A 21781-nucleotide genomic window follows, 5' to 3' on the forward strand; every position below is an offset into this window, starting at 1 on the left:
AGACAGAGGGTGGAGAAATTGGAGTAGGCGGAGGGATGCCAGCGCTCCGCAGGGCCCCCCGTAGCGGATCATCTGCTCTGTCCCTAACCCGTGAGAAAAACCAGCACAGAGAACTAGCACAGCCCATTAAAACCGAGAAGGGGGGAGACAAATTCTTGCTCATCGCTGTATTCTCTTCACTCCCCTGCCCCAGTGCAGGCATGGAACGGGCAATCCATGAATTTTCAGTGAATGAATAAGGTAACCCTTAGGACTGGTGGTGTTTGGGGGCAGACTGGCTGTGCTTTGCCACAGGTGGGATCTTGGCCACAGACTGGGGGCAGAAAGACTGAGACACACGGTTCATATGACACATATGGGTTCATATGGGTGAACTTGGTTCCACCTGGTGGGGAGGAGGCAGCCTTGAGCAGGAACTAGAGGCCGCCGGGCCCCAGAGCCGCGCAGGTGCGCTGCCTCACTCCAGCGCGCAGGGCCGACTCCCCTCTCCCCCGTGACTGGCCTCACACGCTACATCCCGCAGCCCCAGCGGGGACGGTGTCGACACGCACATCGACACTCACTTGCCGTCCCCGATAACGGCAAATTATGACCAGTTCTGGACACTGCGTGCTGCGAAGACGTGGACAGCCTAGAGTGAAGTCCAGAGTGGGGGAGGGATGGGGTCTGGGGACCATGTAAGTTACTTGCAATCGATTGTGGAAGGGGCCGCCTAGGGAGGCAGTGAGCACCATCCTGGGGGCCATCTGGGTGAAACTGCACCCTCAGAATGGTGCAGAGGGAGTTCCCACACTGGGTGGGAAGGTCACCTCGGGGCGCAAGGATCCCTTCCAGCTGAGAACCGTGAGGGTTCGAGTCTTGGCCATCGTGCCTGCTTTTTTTTTTTTTTTTTCTTTTTTGTTTGTTTGTTTTTGTTTTGTGGGATCTTTGGGGATCTTAGTTCCCCGACCAGGGATTGAACCCAGGCCCTTGGCAGTGAAAGTGCGTAGTCTTAACCACCGGACCACCAGGGAACTCCCGTGCCTGCTTCTTGCTGTGTGACTTGGAGGAAGCCAGCTGTCTCTCTGGGCCTTACTGTATAGGGTGACAATGCACGGTGTCCTGGAACGACCTGGGCTCTGGAGATGGCCAGACACCTGACTCTGTCCCTTACACACCGTGAGACCACAGGCAGTTCCTTACCCTCTTTAAGCCTCAGTTTCCTCAGGTGACACCTCAATAATTCTTACCTCATGGAGCTGTTAAAGAATTAAATGAGACAACAGGTGTAGAACGTTTAGTCTGATCCCTGGTTCACTGAAGTGGTCCTCTGTAAATGGCAGTCCTTTTTAACTGAGTCATTTCTCTCAGGGCTCAGTTTTGTCATCTATAAAATGGGAGTAATACTGTCTAACTCTTCACTGGGTTGTTTTGAGGCCTGAGTAATATTATTATTCTCAAAGCATTTTGGAAATCACAACCTACTCCTCCAACACCAGCATTTGCTAGCACTGCACCCTCACATCAGCCGCCTCATGTCACCCCGTGAGCTCTCGAGGGCGGGAGCCCCACCAGTCCTTCCTCTTCCTGAAAACTTACAACTTCCAGCTCACGCCCAGACCCTCCACTGAGCTTCAGCCCCAAATATCCATCTGCCTATTTGATGTCTCCCACTTGGGTGATTAATAGACTCTTTGAACACTACCACGTCCAAAGTGAAACTCCTGGTTCCCCAGCCCCACCCTCCAAAACACCCTGTTCCTCCCCTGCCTTCCCCAGCTCAGGAAACCACCTCACCACCACCAATCTCTGAAGCCAAAATCCCAGGAGTCACCCTTGACCTATCGGATCCACACAAAATAGCATCCCGGACCCCACCTTCACCCTCATCGCCACCCCCCCCCCACCCTCGATGCCTGCAAGGACTTCCCACTCCTTACTCCTAGTCCATTCTCCCCACAGCAGCTGGAGGGAGCTTTGTAAAGGGTCATTTGGGACCCTCACCAGCTTAGAACCCCCAACAACCTCCCATCATACCCAGCACACATTCCAAACTCCTTGATCTTGCCTACGAGGCCCTGCAAAAGCCAGTCCTGCCTGCCTCCCCACCTCACCAGTGATCTGTCTCCCGCTCACTCTGTTCCAGCCATTTCACTTTCCCCTGTACCCTGAACAAGTCAAGCTGGTTTCCACCTCAGGACCTTTGCACTTGCTGTTGCCCTTTCCTAATCTCTCCCACTGCCTTCTTCATGCCTGACTCATTCAGGTCTCGGTTCTCAAAGGCCACCTTCTCAGTGAAACTTCTCCTGACCACCCCATTAAAAGTGGCTTCCTCCCTTGGGACTTCCCTGGCGGTCCAGTGGTTAAGACACTGCGCTTCCACTGCAGGGGGCACAGGTTCCATCCCCTATCCTGCACGCTGCCGCCGTGCAGCACGGCAAGAAAAAAAAAAAGTGGCTTCCTCCGCCTAGGACAGCGCCCTGTGTCATTTTTTTCATTACACTTATGCAAAAACCGTCTTGTTTTGCTGATATGTTTACTTGTTTACTGTCTCGCCACTGGAACATAATGTCCTCAAGGGCAGCCACCTCTGCCTTGTTCACAGCTGTCCCCTCAGGGCCATGAATGAGCACCTGGCATACACAAGGTGCTCGATAAGTATTAGTTGAATGAATAAACGACTATGATTATTCCAGTCCCTCCACTAGGGGAAGCTCTAAAGGTTGGAGGTGGGGGGTGGACACAGGTAGCCTGTCTCTAGCGTCGGATCTGCTACGTACCCCCGTCCCCCAGAGGTTGGCCCTGCCACATGGAGCCCACGAGGTCCTGGCGACTGGGGCAGAACACCGTGGAGCAGAGAACCATTCAACAGGGAGAAAAAAAACACCTACCTGCCAATTGCACATTACATTCCATGCTACCTCATGCTAAAATTCCAGGACAGACAAGCAACAGCAGATCCCAACCCAGGAGTCCTGGAGTGACTGGCATGCCTCTGGACCGGCCCAGCTCCTGGACTCTGGGGCCTGTGGTGCCAGGTGGGTGGCTGAGCTGACCTGGCATCCCCCACCCCTTCTCCAGCAGCAGGACCCACCTCCTCCTCTTGGGGACCTGCCCTCCTCCTCTCTCAGGTCACGCAGTCCAGGTGGGGCTGACCCCACCTTCCCGGGAGTTGGGGGCAACGACTCAAACCTGGCCACTGGGTGTGTTTTATCTCTCTGGGCGGGGTGGCTGCAAGCCTTGAAGTGCTGGTACCCATTATGCCCGACTCAGAATGAAAAGGGAGACAGATCCCTGGGGGCCAGGGGCCTTTTCTGTGATCTGAGCCAAACAGTCCTTTTTCCTCTTCAGCTGCCTAGAGTGTGGCTGTGGCCCCACTGACACCCACTCCTGGCTCATCCTTTGCTGCCTCCCACCCCTCACCTCCCCAAGCCTGCCCTGCTCTCTCACTTTGCCTTTACCAGTCCCACGCCTGGAACCCTTTCCCCAGCTCATCCACCTGGTAAACTCCTACTTGTTCCCCCCTCGGTTCAGATACCACCTCCTCCAGGAAGCCTTCCCTGACTCCCTCAGACACAGCCCCCTTTCTTTTCCCGCATCCCCACCACATCCAGCAGGTTTCTCTGGGAAAGCCTTCTTCACTAGGTCCTACCCCCCTGAAAGATCTTCTCAAGCTTTATTTGCCGTGGCCATGTTACAAAAATAGGGACGTTCCTCCCCGCCCCCACCGCCGCTGCTCTCCAAATACAAAATGATGTTTTAACAGTTAATGTAAATTTTCAGTCAATGCCTACCCTACCCCAGGCATTCTGAATTACTCCCCTGGAGAGATGTCTTCCCTACCCTTGATTGAAAAGCTGCAGCAAAACATCCCTCATTGATTCAGTAAACGTCTGTGTGGCCCCCTCGGTAGAAAGCATCATGCTGAGTTGAGTGCTGGACACACAAATTGTAAACCTGTATTATAGGGAATTCTCTGGTGGTCCAGTGGTTAGGACTCTGTGCTTTCACTGCCGAGGGCCCGGGTTCAATCCCTGGTCAGGGAACTAAGATCCCACAAGCTGAGGGGCGCAGTCAAAAAAATAAAAAAAGTCAGTGGTAAAATTGTATTATAACTGTCCCTTCTGTACAGGCTAGGGAAATGCAGGGAAGGTTCCTGCCAAACTGACCGACATTCCTTTGGAAGTTGGCATTAGAGGCACAGAAGGGGGACTTTCCCTTCGTACTTTATATAATTTTAAAGTGATAGGGTTATGGATGCTTTTTGACTTTCTTATTATTTTTCAAGTAAAGCATTTCTTAGTGGCTCATTGGTGTATCTGTTTCCCTACAAGACAGGGAGCCCCTCTGGGGACAAGGCTGGGTCTGAGTCATGCCTGCTTCCCACCAGGGCCTGACGCAGGAGGCGGGAAGTGTCTGCGAAACGAGGGCAGGACAGAGCTGAGCAGGCACAGGCAGTTGCACGGGCAGGCAGACGACACAGGCTGGGGAGCGGGTCAAGCCCAGGGCCGAGGCCGGCTGTGGCTGCAGCGGGCAGCGAGGGCAGAAGGACGGTGGTCCCCACCACAGCCTGGGCGCAGTATGGTGACCGGCTCATGGGCTGTACGGGATAAACATTGGTCCGTTGGGGAAGTGAGGTCACAGGGTGACAGAACTCCCAGAAAACAACTTCAGCCCAGCTTTGCACTTGCAGGACACAGATGGAGATCAGAGCTGAGGGAAGCTGGGGCAGGAGGAGTGAGAGGAAAGGGCTGGGCGGGAGGGATTCGAGGGGACCTTGAGAATCAGGGCCTGGGCAGGTTACAGGTGGCAGAGGGTCGGCCTGCGGCTGCTGGTGTCCGTAGGGAGTCCGGAAGAGGTGGTTCTGGGGCGGGGATGAATAGAAGGAGTGCCTGCCGCTCACAGGGGCTGAGGGCCTGGCTGGGTCTGCGCTAGGCTGCCCCGTCCCTCCTCCCTCCCTGCAGCCTGTGCTCCTTCAACAGACATTTCCGAGGGCGTATGTGGACACAGCCCTGGGTGATCAGGGCTGTGGCAGAAGGAGAGGCAATGGGCTGGGGGCCCCCAGAGGAGGCAGGAGGCAGGAAATCAAACCAGCTGGAGGGAGGGAAGTCATGGAAGACTTCCTGGAGGTGCAGGCTCCCAAGCTGGGGCTTAAAGGATGGAGAGGAGCTCTCCGGGTAAAGGGAGGGGGCTGACTTCCAGGTAGAAAGGAGAACAGGAGCAGGAACACCAAGACTGGAGGAGCCCTGAGCCTCGACCTTGCTCAGCGAAGAGCCGTGTGTGCCACGAGGCAAACAGATCACCGGCTGCTGGGGTCTCTGGTGGCCGGGGTGGGAGGGGTGCCAGTTAGAGGCAGCAGCCCCAGATCACGTGGTTAGAGCCCTGGCTTCCAGGCTGACTCTGCCACTTGAGCTCACAGTGTGACCTGGGGTTAGGCAAGTCACTTTGCCTCCCCGGCACCCCCGCCCCTCCCCCCTGCCGGCGCCTTGGCCAGGATGAGGATTTGTGGATTCAAGGAGGTCACGTTAGCATAGTGCCTGGTACAAAGGCAGCACCCAACAGACTACCTATGGCAACGGTGGCAAGCCAGGCATTGGGAGGATCTGTTTGGAAGAGTCGCTACAAAGCAGCGAGGCCAGCTTGCTCTGCGTTTCTGCAGAGCCAGGCCCAGCGGCAGGAAGCTCTAAGGAGACAGAGACGCACTCAGTGTTAAGCACAGCCCCAAATGGGAGTGCTGGTCAGCAGTGGAACGGGCCCACCAAAGGCCGACCGCTGTCAAGGGGACAGCCTCGCGGGCGCTGGACAGCTCCCTGGTGTAGACAGCGTAGGCCAATCCCTCGCTGTAGGACTCCCCAGGCCCTTCACTGCCCTGGAACACGGGCCACAGACTCAAACGCTCTATGGCAACCAGGTTAACAGCACAAATGGGTGACATGGGCAGGGGTGGAAGGAAGGGGTGGGCTGGAAAGAGCAGCCTGTCGGAAGAGGAGGCCTGCCCAGCTTCTACTCTGCTCCCGCCAAGCATCCTTATGGGAAGTCTGTTGGCCAATATCATGGTTGAATTGTGTCCCCTAAAAAGATATGGTAGGGGACTTCCCTGGCGGTCCAGTGGCTAAGACTCCACGCTTCCACTGCAGGGGGCACGGGTTCGATCCCTTGTCGGGGAGCTAAGATCCCACATGCCGCGTGGTGCGGCCATTAAAAAAAAAAAAAAGGAAACGGTAGGAGTTCTAACCCCTGGTGCCTATAAATATGACCTTGTTTGGAAACGAGGTCTTTGCAGATGTAATCAAGTTAAAAGGAAGTCATTAGGGTGGACCCTAATCCAATGACTGGTGTCCTTATAAGAAGGGGCAATTTGGACACAGAGACAGACACACTCAGAGAAAAGATGGCCACATGATGACAGAGGCAGAGACTGGAGTCATCCATCTACGAGAAAGCCAACGATTTCCTGCACCACCAGAAGCGAGAAGAGGCAAAGAGGGATTCTCCCCTAGAGCCTCAAGAGACACCCCCGCTCTGCTGACACCTTGATTTTGGACTTCTGGTCTGAGATGATACATCTCTGTTGTTTTAAGCCACCCAGTTTGTGATACTTTGTTATGGCAGCCCTGGAAGCTAATACAGCCACTCATGCATGATTCCACGTAGACCAGAAGTCTCCAGAATGCGGAGAGAGAATGCAGAGTTTCCTAACTCACAGACCACAGGCCCCTTTCTGAAAGAGCGTCTCACTGGAGGAGCCAGGGCGCTCGGTGTGGGGCACCGATTCTGATTCTCAGCCTTTCTTTTGTACCCACACAGGTGCTGTGCATGGAGGTGACCCCTGGTTTCCTCTGCTGTAAACTGAGGATAACGTGTCAGCCTCCCAGGTGACTGTGAACCTCAGCGAGACGCACAGAAAGCAGAGAGTCGGGCACGCCCCTCGCGCGGAGGGTGTCCTCCCTCTGAGCCTCGCTTTACCCCTCTGAGAGATGGGTGGCAGCATCTCCCGAGGCTTCCTGGGGTTGCCGGGGGCTGCCTGGCCCAGCGCTGGTGGTCAGAACGGTCCGCGTGGACCAGCCAGCCCCCTGCACCGCCTCGGCTTCCTCGGGGCCTCCGCTGGAGGGCGTGTGCTCCCCGGGGCTGCCCTTACCTGTGCTGTGAGCTGGATGGGTTGGGACAGGGTGAGCTGTGGGGTCCCGGGGGGCTGGCTGGCAGGTTGTGGTGGCGGCAGGTCGCCTCCCCCGGAGGAGGCTGGGGGCTGCGAGGTCGAGGAGGAGGAGGAGGAGGAGGAAGAGGAGGCAGCGGCGGCCGCGGCGGCCAGGAGCTGGGCCTGCGCTTGCTGCAGGAGGAGCTGCTGCTGAGCTGGCATCAGCGCCGTGAGCTGTGGGCCGGGCGGGGGCAGCGGGGGCCAGAGGAGGGGCATGGGGGGAGCAGAGAAAGCAGACAGGGGTTAGCGCCTGAGCCAAGCGGGTTAGGGGGCGGGTCTTCCAGGAGGACAGAGGAGGGCAAGAGGCAGGCGTTGAGAGAGTGGCCACGGCCGTGGCCCGGGCGGGACACCCCAGGCCACCAGTCCTGTAACAGACGGGAGGGGGCTGGCCTGTCCCTGCCCCCGTGCACCCCAAGTACTTACCCCGGCTAGCTGGCTGCCAGTCAACATGAGTTGGGCCTGGGGCAGATGCGGCTGAGCCGGCTGGGGGGGCAGGGGTGCCGCTGGGGCTGAGTCACTGCTGGGGTCTTCAGCCTTGATCTGGGGGGGAGAGAGGCAGGGTCCGGGACCCCAGAATGTTAAGTGGAGGCCAGAGAGAATGCCCACCTGTGAACCAAAGAGAGGGCACGTGTGTGGCAACGGCAGCCCCGCGCCGCCAAGGGAGAAGACTGGGGTGCGGAGGCCAGGCCCGCGGGGACCTCGGGCCACCTCTCTGGCCTCAGTTTCCGCACCAGTCAGAAAAGGCTAACACACCCTCTGCACCCGAACTCCCGACAGGAGAGGGTCACCTTTGGAGAGCGCTTTTACCCTCCTGGGGGTCAGTTCCCCATCTTTAAAATGGGAAAGGATGCCAGTGGGGGCCCCGGGACATCAAAGAAGGGGGTCCTGTGTGCCACACCCCTCATCTGCTTCAGCCAGAGGTGGACCTCTTATCTGTCCAGTGGAGTAAGACTTTATTGGATGAAAGAGGATTAGGGTATGAAATAAAAATCACCGCCTTAGAATATGGGTCATGAATTCAAAGCCTAAGGAAGCAGGCAGACAGCACAAATGGGTGATTTGGGCAAGTGTGGACAGAGTGGGCTGAAAAGAGCATGCCCGCCTGCCGGAAGGGGGAGGCCTGCCCAGCCCCACCCTGCTTCTGCCGGCAAAGAACCAAAGCAAAAATGCTGCAGGACCAGCCGCAAAAGACGTCTGCAGGCTACATGTGGCCCAGGTGCTGCCAGCTCTCAGCTTCCACCCCAGAGTCCGCTGAGCCCCTCCTCCTCTCTCTGTGGAGGATAAAGATGCATCTCGCATCCACCACGTAGGACAGACCAGCTTAGAGGGGTGCCAGCCTTCTCCCTCTCCTACCTGAAAATAGCAGACAATGGTGGCCTTGCCTGAGAGGTCTGCTGGTGAAAGACACATGGGGTGGGAGGTGTGGCTTGATGAGTCGCCCACTCTCAGGCCCAGAGGGGACCTTAGGGATCATCCTTCAGCCCAGTGTCCCAACAGTGTTTTGCAAAAGGAGATCCAGAGAGGGAAAGCATCTTGTGCAAGGCAACACAGTGACTTGGCAGGAGCGAGCGTGGCATTTGCAATACGGACTGAGACAGACAGACAGACAGAGGCCTGGGAAAGGGCCAAATAACAGAGGGTGAGTGGCATGCCCCAAGGGACGGGATACAAGTGTCAGAAAGTCTAAGGGGTACGGGGATGCAGCGTGAAACAACAGTAAATACTAGAAGTCAGGGCAGTGGCTGTCCTGGAGGGGAAATGAAGGGCCTTCTGGAAGTCTGGTCATGTTCTGTTTCTTGATCTGGTGCTGGTGACACAGGTGGCCAGTTTGTGAAAATCCACAGAGCTGTACACTGAGGATCTAAGTGTGTGTCATATTTTAATTAAAAGTTTTTAAAAAACCAACACTGCGTGCCATGGTGAGAACACTATCCCTCTCGGGGCTCTTTCCTTCTCTCTCTTTTAAGTCTCCAATAGGTGCTAGGACGTCTCTAACACCTTCCAACCCTGGCTAATCGCCCCTTTTAACAAACAGAGAACCGGTCTCAGGCTTATATCCGACAGTAGGCAAGAGTCTCTGGGTACATTTTAATAATCATTGTATTTATTTCCATGGCAAGTGATTCTGGTTTTCCATTCATGAAATTTCCATTTAAAAAAACGTTTTATTTCAGCTGTTGAAAAAGCAAGACAGCTCATGAGTTGATAATTGTTGAGGCCGATTGACAGGTACCTGGATGTTTGTTTTCGCTATGGTCTTCCTTCTACTTTTGTATCTGCTTCACACTTTCCATAATAAAATGTTTTTTTTTTAATTGAGCCAATTCAACAAAATTGTAATGTAAATAATTGAACACAGTGGTGTGTGCATTTGTCTGAAATCATGATGGAAGCACATGAATCACTGCAATTAGGGAAAGACTGACACAGAAGAGATGCAGTGAGGTGGGGCAGCAAAGGCCAGGAGCGGAGACCAGGTGTGGATGGAGACCCAGAGCCAGAGGCCGCTGCTGCGCTCTCTGCCTCAGGCTTTCCCCGGGAAGCAGGCCCAGGCTGGGGAAGGGGAGCGAGAACCCTTTCTTCCTTGGGCCCCACTAGTCTCCTAGGGGAGAAGCAGGGCTGCCTCGGAGCAAGGAGAGGCTGCAGAGATTCAGCTGAGGGAGGGCTGGAGCTGGGGGTGGGGGTGACGGACGCTCTCGGCTCCCAGGGCTATGGCCAGAGCCCAGCCTGAGATCAGAGGGAAGACGGTCAGAGTCCGAGCCCTTCTCCCTGGGTCCCGTCCAGCGCCCTCAGAACAAGACACCTGCCCACCAAGCAGATCAAGGCACACCAGCCATGGAAGGGACCTCAGAGATCCCCCTCTCCACCCCCCACCCCCATTTCCCATGTTAGAGAAGAGGAAACCGAAAGGCCAGAGTGGGGGAGTGATTCTCCCATGGTCACAGAGCAGTTCCTGGTGCCCACGTCCCATCCTTCTGCCACCTTTGGTCAGGGTCAGGAGTCCTGCCCGTGTCTCCTCCTCTGTCCCTGCCCTCTGTGCCATCTTCGGGCCTCTGGACCTGCCGGCTGCCCCCGCCACACTGGAGGGTGGAGACCTGGGCCCCAGACACCCCAGGAAGCCCAGCAGTGCCCAGGAGCAGGGCCCCATCTGGATCTGGCATTTGCTCTACGTGGTCACTTCCGGCCTCCCCACCGTCCTCTCCTCCAGCATCCTCACTGGGCCTGCCCTCCCCTCCCCGCTCCCCAGTCCTCCGCTGGCCCCTGAGTGTGTGCTTGGGGGGATGGGGGGGCAGGGCCGGCCCCTGTTCGGTCAGGGACGTTGGGATGGGGGCGGGGCCCTCAGCTTCCTGTTGTTCATCGCCCTGGGGCTCTGGGGGGGATTTCCCTGGCCACCCCCACTCCCCCAGGGAAGGGGAAGGAGCCCTGGTGAGTCACAGGCCTGGGGCGGGAGCCCGAGGGTGAGAAGGGGCGGCGGGAGGAGTCCCGTCACCGAGGTACCAGGCCCTGGGCCCTCTCCCAAATGCCAAACCCGGCCCATCGCAGGACACCTCTCCCCCTGCCCTGGCTGCCCTGACAGGTGCTTACCTTGGTGCTGGGGCCAGTCGGGGACACAGAGAACGGGGAGGTCTTATTCTGGGGGTTCTGCAAAGAGCGAGTTGGGGTGGGAGATGGGAACAGTGAGATGAAGCAGCTTCTGACACCCTGCCCCTCCCCCACACAGCTCCCCTCTGCTCCCTTCTCCCCCTCCCCCTCCCCACCCCTCCTGCTCATCCACTCCCTCCTGACCTGATGGTTAGTGTCTGGTCCATTTCTTTCCGTGTCTGCAAGGAGAGGGGCAGGGTGAGTTGTCACGAGCCACCCCCAAAACTCCCCCGGCGCACCTGCCCTCCGCCCGTGGTGACCTCTGCCCTCCCTGCTCCCTTCCCCACTCACCTGTGTGCTCAGATGGGGAGTCCAGACCTTGCTTCTCGGCCTCCAGGGGCTTAGACATTCTTATTTCTGGGGACAGAGGAGGGATGCAAGTGGGGTGAGGGTGCAGAAGCCTGAAGAGCTCTGGGGCCCCTCCTCCGGCACCACCCCAGCCTCTCCCCAAATACTCCCACACCCCCTGCCGCCTTGCAAGTGTCTCTTTCCGGGAGACATGCCCTCTGCTCTGAGCCTCTGCTCTCCTCCGGCAGGACAGGAGAGGGCCCTTCGGGCCCTGGGGATCCCCTTCACCCCTCCAGGAGGTGGCACAGGGAGGGTCAGCCCCCGACCCCCCGTGAGACCCTGGGGCAGGGTGGGAGGGTCGAGGTTGGCCGTAGGTCCTGACAAGGCTCTGGCCGCCCAGGGGGAGACTGCTCCAGAGCAGCGAGTCAGCCTTAGGCTTCCTCTCAGGCTGCCACCCCGGCGCCCGTCCTGCCTCACCAGGTTTCGGTGAGGCATGTTTTCCACTCTGAGTAGGGCCTGGGAGGTGTGAGGGGACTGCAGCATCCCCAAAGGAACGAGTTGTCAGATCTACCGGCGGTGATTCAGCCGCCCTCCGGCCCCCTCCCTGGCCCACCACTTTCCTGTCCGTATCCCACTCCCACCGGCCTCCCTTTCAGGGACTCAGCACACAGATGGCCCCACTCTGATCTCTGTGACCCCGACCCCATCCGCATCTGCCCCGACCTTGTCCTCAAACCTAATCTTAGACCTTACCTGGGACTTCAGCCTTGATTTGCAGCTGCACACCCCAATCCAACCTACAGTCCCTGCCCCTACAGACGCGATCCCACTCTATAGTTCCGCAGGGCCGAGGAAATGAAAGGAGGTGGCCGAGGGGAGTGGCGAGCAGGGGACACAAAGCAATGGAGACAAACCCCCGTCCTCACAGCTCTCTGATGCTGGTCACGGGAAGGTGAGTGTTACCAGGGCCAAGCACAGCGCCAAGTATGATTCAGAGCTCACGCCGGCAGTTGGTGCTAATATTACCCCCATTTTACAGAGGAGGAAACTGAGGCTCCAGGGGGGGATGGCACCTCCCCAAGAACACAGTGAGGCAGCAGAGGCACCCTGATCGGACCTGGGTCTTCGTGACTCCAGGGCTCCCACTTCCGATCAGTATCTCTACGGTCTCTGATGGGCCCGTCGTGACTTTCACCACCGTCATCCCAACCCAAGCTCACCCTGACTCCGACTTGAACTCAGTCCTTCCTGGTCCTAGACCCCCGCACAAATCTGGGTTTCTGCCCGACCCGTTCTGAATCCCCTTTGCCCACCCTGATTCCCAACTCCTGTCCAGACGACCCGAGTCCTTCATCTGAGCTCGACTCCCAACTTGGCCTCAGACCTTACTCCTGACCCTGACTCTGACCCTAAAGTCTCCCCTACAGCTCACTCCAAATCCCCACCAAGACCCCACCCTATCAAAGGAGCTATCCAACTCTAGTGTGCTCTACATCCAAGATACTTAAAGAAGGCCAGCTAGAGAGAGAGCTGGGACAGCGTCACCAACTGAAAAAAAAAAAAAAAGTCCAGAAATTTTGCAATTACTCGACACGGCACGCCACTCGGATTTAAAATTCCTGATTAAAAAGCCAGGTCACACACTGCTGGTGGGGGTGTAAATCAATACAAGCACGATTCAGGAAAGCCGAGCGGTGCCCCTTCCCTGTGGCCCAGCACATCCATTCCCGGGCGTCCATCCAAGAGGAAGGAGCGTCCTGCCCACCATCACCACCGCCGGCACGCGTGTTCCCAGCGGCGCTTTCATAACCACTCCCCGCCACTGGAAAGAGCTCCAGGGCCCATTAACGGGACTGGGTCAACAACACCGGTACATCCATACAACGAAATACTCCACAGCCGGGGAAAAGAACCAACTCCTGCATCACACACGCTGAATCTCGCAAACATGATGCCGGGGTTAAGACGTGAGACACAAAAGTGGACAGACAGGAGGACTCCAATTATGTGAAACTCAGCAACAGGCAGGATGACATCAGATGATTAAGGTCCGATTAGTGGGCACCTTTTGGGGGGTGCTAACCGGGAGAGGGTGTGAGGAAGCCTGCAAGGGGTTGGAAATGTTCTGTTTGGTGTTTATGTGGGTCTACACATATGTAAAAATTCATCAAGCTGTACGCTTAAAATTTGAGCACTTTATGTATGGTATGTTTTCACAAAAAAAGAAAAAAATTTTGAGTTGGGACTTCCCTGGTGGCGCAGTGGTTGAGACTCCACGTTCCCAATGCAGGGGGCCCGGGTTCGATCCCTGCCAGGGTACTAGATCCCACACGTGTGCCGCAACTAAGGAGCCTGCGAACCGCAACTAAGGAGCCCGCGAGCCACAACTAAGGAGCCCTTGAGCTGCAACTAAAGGAACCCATGTGCTGCAACTAAGGAGCCGGCCAGCCTCAACTAAGACCCGGCACAACCAAATAAATAAATAAAATTTTAAGCTAATAACAATAAAAATAATAAGCCAGCATATAGTCCTATTAAGGCATAAGCTTATGAGTGTTAGGGTGCAGGTGCCCAGATGCTACAGGAGCTCAGGCCCTGTTTCTGGGCACTGGGAAGGGGGCAGCAAGTGGTTAAGGATGCTGAGAGACACAGGAGGTCACAAACGGAGCCAGGGGATGAGGCCCCCCCCCGCCCCGACTCTGGTGCATCAGACGTGGGAGTCCTGACTGATACTGGCTCTAAATCTCCCAGACCTTGGCCCTGCTCCAGACAACCACAAATCCTAACGTGGCCCTAAATCCCACCCCTCCCAGCATCCCTGAAAGCCGTGCCCCAGCCCCCTCCCCGGCCCCTCCCTCCAGCCAGTGTCCGCATTGCCACGGGAGCTCCTCGCCTGGCCCTGAACCCTTCCATGGCTCCCCGTCTCCTAAGAAAAGCCCAGGTTCCTCATCCTGGCCTTTAGGGTGTGACCCTTGTCACCCGCTGCTGCCCATCTCTTGCCACTTATGCAACTTTCTCTTCAGCCACGCCAGGTATCTCCCTCTGCTTGACGGGAAGTCCAGACCTTCAGGTTCTTTACTCCCCACCTAGCTAGCGAACGCCCTTCCTGCTCACAGACCAGGGTGGCCTCTGACCTCACCTCCACCCCAGAAAGTCCATGCTCATTCTCGGCCTCTCTTATGTGCCGAGCTGTGTCCCCCAACATTCCTATGTTGAAGTCCTAACCCCCAGTACCTCAGAATGTGACTGTCTTTGGAGATAGGATCTTTAAAGAGGTAATGAAGTTAAAATGAGACCCTTAGGGCCCTTAGGGTGGGCTCTGATCCAATATGACTGGGGTCCTTATAAGAAGAGGAGATTGAGACAGAGACATGCCCAGAGGGAAGACCATGTGAAGACACAGGGAGCAGACGGCCATCTCAAGCCAAGGAGAGAGGCCTCAGAAGAAACCAATCCTGCTGACACCTTGACCTTGGACTTCTAGCTTCCAGAATTTTGAGAAAATAAATTTCTGTTGTTTAAGCCATCCAGTCTGGGGTACTTTGTTATGGCAGCCCTAGCAAACTAATGCAGCCTCCCTTGGTCGTGCCTTCTCGCCGTCCTAGCCCCGAGCCCGCAGGGCTGTGGTCCCCTGTGTTCCAGTCCTTTCCCACTAGACCAGAGGGCAGGCCTGGTCTGACTCATTGCTCGGTCCCCAGCATTACCCAGCTCAGAAGAACAAGTTATGTTTGCTGAGCGTCCGTCCTTCCCTGCAGCTCTCTCTGTCTCTTACTTGTTCCTGCCTCTGTCCTGCTGTCTGTCTGCCATTTAACAAATGTTTCCTGAGGCCTTGGCATGGGCTGGTCCCTCTGCCTGGAACGCTGTTCCCCACTCTATCTGCCTGGCGATCTCCTACTCATCCTTCAGGACCCAGCACAGGCTCTGTCCTCCATGAAGTCACCACCCCCAATGACTTCAGGCAGAGGGTCTCTCCCCTGTTCCCTCCACCCTGGCTCCATCTCCCCTGTCACTGTCCTAAAGGCTGTAGCCATCTGGGCCCCAGAATGTCTCCTCCTTCAGGCTAGGAACCCCTCAGGGGCAGCTCTGACTCATCTGGGGTCCCCAACGGGAGGTGTGGGTTGAATGAACAAGGGTGGCCCTGTTCTCCCTCCTCCAGGCCTTCGCGTCTGCTCTTCTCCCACCTGGGGCGACCCTCTCCTTCTCGACTAGCAAACTCCTGCTCCTCTTTAAGGCGCTAGCTCCACGTCACCTCCTCTGTGAGGTCCTCCCTGACTGCCCAGGCGGTCAGTGCCTCTCTCATCTGGGGTCCCCCTGTCCCCTAACACACACTGACAGCCTGGAGAGTGACCCCTGCCCCAGACTGTGGGCTCCTTAGGGCCCAGGCTGCACAGTCTGGGACTGTGTCTTTGGAATGAACGAGAGCATGAAAGAGTCTCCTCTCCCTGCTGTCACATGACACTTCGACCCTCAGCCCCAGTCCCCAAGCAGCTCCAACCTAAACATTTAAGGTAACATCCCCTCTGCAGGGATACTGGCTGCAGAGGAAAAAGTGGTTTGAGGGGAAATTTCCACCACTCTATTTCCCTTATTCTCACTAATCCTGCCCCCCACTACCCCCAGCTCCCACACAGCCCGTGCACCCCTGCAGCGCTCAGCTGGGCCAACGGCAAAGTGGCCAGAGCTGTCCTTCGCCCAGGCCTCTTTTGCTGCCCTCTCCTTCTCCTCCATCAGAGCCCAACCCAAGAAAAGGGTCTCATCAAATCATCCCCACCAGCAATGAATAGGGAACTCCATTTCCACCACGACCCACAGCTAAGTGATGTCTTAATGGGGACTCTCGAGGGCATGGCGAGCCTGGCAAGGGGCCTGCGGAGGCTGATCATCCTGGAGGCTGTCTCAGCCTTGGCCCAGGCAGGGTTCTCTCTCTCTCTCTCAATCTCTCTCTCTCTTTTGACTCTAGAGATATACTGATGCCTAATCCCTCCCCTGACACTCTGATTTCATTGGGACAGAGACCTAGGCATCAGAAACTTTTAAGCCCACCTCCAGGTGATGCTAATTTGCTCCAGCCCCCCTGGCGCCTTCAGAAGGCCCCCCTCAAAGCGTCGTTCAGTTCATTCGCAAGGAAAGTTTGGTTGGTTGCTTAGGGTCACCCCTCCCTTCTCCCATCGCAGGCAGCGTGCCACTTTTTAGAGGAACAGGCAGGCAAAAGCAATGCAGAGCCCGACCGGGCCCCTCAAACCCCACCATCCTTGGATCAGACCCACCAGGGGCGGCCACGCCCCTGGGCTCACACTCACTTGCCCGACTGCCCCAGGCCTGGGACACTGGGTCCCCTCCGCCCTTCCTCGCCCCTCCCTCCCCGGACTTTCACTTCTCCTCTGCATTTCCCCCAGCCGGTTTTAGCAGACTTGGGCCAGCTTCTCGTTAGCACTTACCGAAAATGGGGCTAAATATAGAGGGCCCAAGGGCTGCCCCTCACCCCTCCTGGCCCCGCTTGGCCTGTCCCCTGGGTCCCCTGTCTACAAAGCCTGCTTCAATCAAGGCTGTGGCCTGGGAGCCCCTGTGGGCAGGGTCTGCCCTGCCGGGAACCTCTGCTCGCCCACTGGCCCAGCCCAGCCTCCCCAGGAGTCGCATTTCACACCCCATACCCCGCAGCTGTCCCTGGGCGGCCTCCAGGGATTGAACACTTCTGAGTGTCAGGAGGGACGGATGGAGATACAGGCAGCAGACACAACAAGAGAGGTGGCCCTACAGCTGCGCTGACAAAAGCTGCCACAGACGCTGCAGCCACAGGCAGGCAGGGCCCCGGACACGGATGGAGACCACTCAAACGCACACAGGGACAGGTGTGCACAGATCCCAGACAGGAGTGTTTGCAGATGAAGACACAAGCCCAGACACAATGACACAGGCAGATATGCAAAACACACACCCAGACGTGTGTGGGCACACCTGCGCTTACACACACTCACACACCGAGTCACCCCCAGACACGTACACACTCACGCCCCAGAGTCACTCACAGACACACAGATAGACACAGATGTGCATACACACACAGACACCCAGGTCACTCAGATAGACACACACAAGATGTACACGCACACTCACACACACACACACACAAACCCCCAGAGTCACTCAGACATACAGACAGACACAGATGTGTACGCACATGCACACACACATACACACACACACACACACACACAGTCACTCAGACATAGAGACAGACAGAGATGTGCATACACACACACACACACAGACACACACAGGTAACTCAGATAGACACACACACAGACATGCATGTACTCACACTCCCAGAGTCACCTCCTCCTGGGAGATGGCCAAGGTGGACCCCTGAACTCAGGTCACAGATGTAGAGCCCAAGACCAAGCAGTGATCTGCCCAAGGTCACACATGTATTAATTCATGTCCACGCCAGGGAACCCAGGGCGGGCCTCACAGGCAGGGCAATTCTGTGAGAAATCCCAAGTAAAGGGTTTAACCCAGCGCCCAACACGTACAAAGCCCCCAGTCAACCCCAGACAGGGAAGAGACAGCACGCGTGTACAGATGCCCTGGGTCCCTGTGTCTACACTGTACATGCACACGCGCGCACACACACACACACATCCACAGCTGCGTACATGGTCACCTCAGTAAATAATCACACAGCATCTGGCAAGTGGCCTTCCTTCCATCTCATCCCCCTCCTTGCCTCCCTTGCCTTACTCATACCTACTCATCCTTCACATCTCAGACCAGACATGCCCTCTTCCAGGAAGCCCTCCCTGACACCTCATCAGCTGAACTGGGCAAGTCTCCTGGGCTCCCCCAGTCCCCTGTGCCTCCCCTGTCCCAGCCGTGACCCCTCAGCCTGTGCCTCCTTCCCTGTCTGGTGACAGGTCTGTCTCCCTCCCTGGACTGGGGACTCCAGGAAGACACACCTGAAGCTGCCTTTTTCAGCTCTATTTCCAACATCCAGCACAGAACTGCTCAATAAATACATGTCGATGACAGATCACAGGGATGCCCGCATACACGGATGCACACGGACACGCACCAAACCAATCATCCCCGCAGACACCCACAAATGGGACACATTCCCACACAACCCCATAGTCAGACCTAGAGGGCCACAAACAAAACAACCTTGAAGTATGGACGCTTGCCGAGTTCCAGGCCCCGTGTTAAGCATTTACCGTATTACCTCACTTAACTCTCCCATCAGCACTGCGGAGAGATAACTATCATTACACAGAGATGGACACATTATGTCAAATGAGCCAACAAATACAAATCGCTTTGTACGGTGCTTGGCGCATGATGTTCACGCAGTCGACTGACATTTGGTGGATGAGGCAGTTCATGAGCACACAAACATGTAATAAATTTTCAGGCAGTGATAAGTGTCATGAAGAAAAGATAAAGCAGGGCGAAGGGACTCAGAATGGCGGGATTGGTTGCCAGTTTAGATGGGGCAGGCAGGGAAGGCCACCCCGAGGAGGGGACATCTCAGGCGAACGAAGTGAGGAAGTGAACCAAGAGAGCATTGCCAAGGCTACCCACACAATGTCACGCACAAGAGCCCCTCACACACGGGACACCTGACAGTCGCACACAGAAGACTCGGAACTACCGCGCACACGCACAGACACAGACGCACACACTCAAAGGTCCAGCAACTCAGCCTTCCAGCCCCTGTGCAGTCCCCTCCCCAGGATCACTCATGTCGCCCACCCACCGGCCCTCTGTGTAGGAGCTTGCTACCAACACCTGGCTCCATCCTCCTCCCCCAGACCCCTCAGAACAGGGCAGCAGAGAAGGGGAGAAGAGGTCGGAAGCCCCCCGGCGCCCCCCCCACCCCGTGCTGATGTGAAAGGGGAGGGGAAAGAGGAGCTGGAGGTGGGAACCCAGGATGGGAAGAGGGGGCAGCTGCTGCGGTACAGAGTCAAAGGGCAAAGGAGCCAGCTGAAGAGGAAGGGCAGGGCGGGCCGGCAACCAGCCGGCAGGACGAGCCCCACGGTGCTGCCAGTGTGCTCGGGCCCCTTACCTGGAGCCCCCATGCTGGAGTGAACCATGCTGCCTGCCCCGCAGGGCTGGGGGGACGACTGTGTCATCTCCCCGCCCTCTCTGGGGGCCAAGCCCTCTCCGCCGGAAGTCACCCAGGGAGGAAACCACAGGGCCCGCCCCCTTCGGAAGGGAAAATACCCATGCCCGAAGGCCCACCCCAGCAGGCAGCGGACCCCAAATCATGTGTGTATGTTGGGGAAGTGCGGGTAGTGGCGTAGAGTGCAAGCAGGCTGGAAGAGCTGACTCCTACAGCTGTGCCCCCAGAAGATGCCCCTAGCCCTTGTGCCGCCTCCACCTTGCCAACACATCTGGAACAGGGCATGTGGGTCTGGGAGAGAAGGTGGATCCATAAAAACACCACTAAAACACTGGCTAGGAGTTTTGGGTGGGGGGAGGGGGGCTTTCCCAATGCTAGGCCCCCTGCACCTCGCATTTAACAGGCATCATCTCTGGAGGCGCTCACTCTTTGCCCCATTTTACAGACAAAAACACTGAGGACCAGAGAAGTGAGGTGGCCTCCCCAAGGGCCCAGAGCCAAGAAACGCTGAAGCCAAGAAGCAGGGCAGCAGGAGGTGTTCGCGATTGGTTTCCGCAGGCTGTGGGGAGTCGGGAACCCAGCCGTGCATCTGCCCGCAGGTGAGACGTCCGGGGCCACCACTGGGAGAATCGGTACCCGTGGACAGTGGTAGGAGCGGCGGCAGGTCCGGGCCTTGCCCTGGAGCAGCAAGAAGTTTGCCAGGGGAGAAACGCGGGCGCCGTAGGTGGCTGGGGCGGAGGGAAGTACGCGGTCCCGGGGCTGCTGGCTGGCGCTTCGCGCGGCGGCGCTCCCGGACCAGCTGTTCCCTCCGCGCCCGCCAGAGGGCGGCAGCGCCCAGCCAATGGGCCAGAGGGCGGGGCCGGCTGCGGAGGAGGGAGCCCCTCCCGCCTCTCCCAGTCCCCTTCCCCGCCCCCGCGTGCACACCTGCGAGGGTCACACAAAGGCGCCGGACTCCCGGCCCACGGCGGCGCAGACAAAGGCGCGGCCGAGCCCGCTGCCCTCTTCCTCCTCCCCGCGCCCGGTCCGAGGCCGCAGGGCCGCCTGGAGCCTCCAAACAACCCACCTGCCCGCTGCGGGCCCTTCAGGACTCGCTGCGCCCCACGCTGAGGGACCCCCAAACCACGCTCGCGCACACGGACGCCTGGACTCTCATACACACGCTCAAGTATTTCTACACATGGACCCCAGCACTTGACACACACGTGTGCACATCCAGACACACGGGAACACTCCTCTGCGCACAGGCCTCGACACCAAGGCTCCTTACCAACACTCCCGCGTACAGATCCCCCTCCTGTGCTCCGTCACGCGGACACACGGGCACAAGGACACATCTACCCAAGTGTACCCAGGCATACCTCCTGGCCATGTGTGCCCACATTCACACCCACGCACACTCACGCACGATATAACACACAGGCAGACCTTCGTGAGTGCCTTTCTGCCTGTACCCGGGCCCTGTGCACCCAGACACGCCCAGGCAGGCAGACCCACTCCACGGGAATGACTGCGGTCCTCACATCTGCACACAGAGGGGGCAGTTCCCCCTCTAGCTACACTCCACAGGATTCCATATTGTAAAGGCCATTTCACTGAGGAGATCCAGGCCATACAGCATCAGCTGGGCTCCAACTCAGACCTCCTGCCTCCTGGTCCACCTCTTTCCCACTCTCTCTCTCGCTCTCAGATGCATGGTTTTTATACAGGAGGGTCTCCTTGGAAGCAGTCTGGTGGTAGTGGTACTGGGGCCTTGTCTTGAAGTTGCATTGTAAGCTCTGTTTTGATTTAGGATTTATGTTTTGGGGGACTTGGAAATGAGGGTAATAAGGACATTATAGCGGGGTGTGGGGGGAGCAAAACCCCACCAAAACACCCCCATGCTCCACCCTAGACATAGCCAACATCATCCATGTCAGGAGCGAGCTTTGGGACAAAACCCAAAGCAGGGAGAGAAGCACCACCCATTTCCGGTGCTGTCCTCCCAGGTCTGCAGCTGAGTGGCAGAGCTGGCGAAAGCCTTACACGCTTCCCCGTGGGGTGAAATCACCCCACCCCTCTTGCCTCCCAGGCTGGCTCCACTATTATCGCCTCTGGCAGACCAGAACTGAGTCCCTGAGCTGGAGTCAGGGCATCTTGAAGAAGAATGGGCCTGAGACTTCCACCTGCCCAAGAGAGGACAGAGGGGCAGAGTTTGGGGCACACCGGGTGGGTAGGGCCTGGCAGCCAGGAACGGGGAGGCCTGGGCAGGAGAGATGGCGGCCTCTCACCTGGAGAAGAAGCCTCAGGCCATGCTGAGCAAGGCAGGTAGGGCCTGGGAGCTGGGGAGCAGCGGGGGCCACTGGGGGTGCAGGGAACCTGGGAGGGAGGCGGCACAGGGGAGGCCAGGCTGGGCTCAGGGCTGAGCGGTAATTAAAGGAGACGTAGGGGGCTCCCCAGGGCCAGCGGGGCTGGTAACTGACACACGGGCCCCATTGCTCCGCTCATATTTCTCACCGGATCGATACGTTTGACTCCCGACAAGACAATAATCGCTTGTACGCGGCCAGCGAGTCGATCAAATA

General features: G+C 57.4%; 1 protein-coding gene across 9 annotated transcripts in view; it reads right to left on the bottom strand.

The window, feature by feature from the left end:
- POU2F2 (POU class 2 homeobox 2) overlaps positions 1-19206 on the bottom strand; it is a 30295-nt gene extending 11089 nt beyond the window's left edge. For 4 of the 9 annotated variants that reach the window (XM_059903598.1, XM_059903604.1, XM_059903603.1 and 1 more), the window contains exons 1-5: positions 19164-19206; positions 11108-11173; positions 10961-10995; positions 10760-10816; positions 7598-7714 (exon numbers count right to left, since the gene is read on the bottom strand). In XM_059903598.1, the coding sequence (XP_059759581.1) occupies positions 7598-7714; positions 10760-10816; positions 10961-10995; positions 11108-11173; positions 19164-19191 (303 nt within the window). In that variant the 5' untranslated portion in view covers positions 19192-19206. Of the gene's footprint in view, positions 1-7117; positions 7349-7597; positions 7781-10759; positions 10817-10960; positions 10996-11107; positions 11174-19163 lie in introns of all 9 variants that reach the window. The other 5 variants (XM_059903602.1, XM_059903599.1, XM_059903597.1 and 2 more) reach the window with 3 other exon arrangements.
- Positions 19207-21781: the final 2575 nt, after the last annotated feature.

The sequence above is a fragment of the Balaenoptera ricei genome, chromosome 19 (genome assembly GCF_028023285.1).
Source record: "Balaenoptera ricei isolate mBalRic1 chromosome 19, mBalRic1.hap2, whole genome shotgun sequence".
NCBI lineage: Eukaryota > Metazoa > Chordata > Mammalia > Artiodactyla > Balaenopteridae > Balaenoptera > Balaenoptera ricei.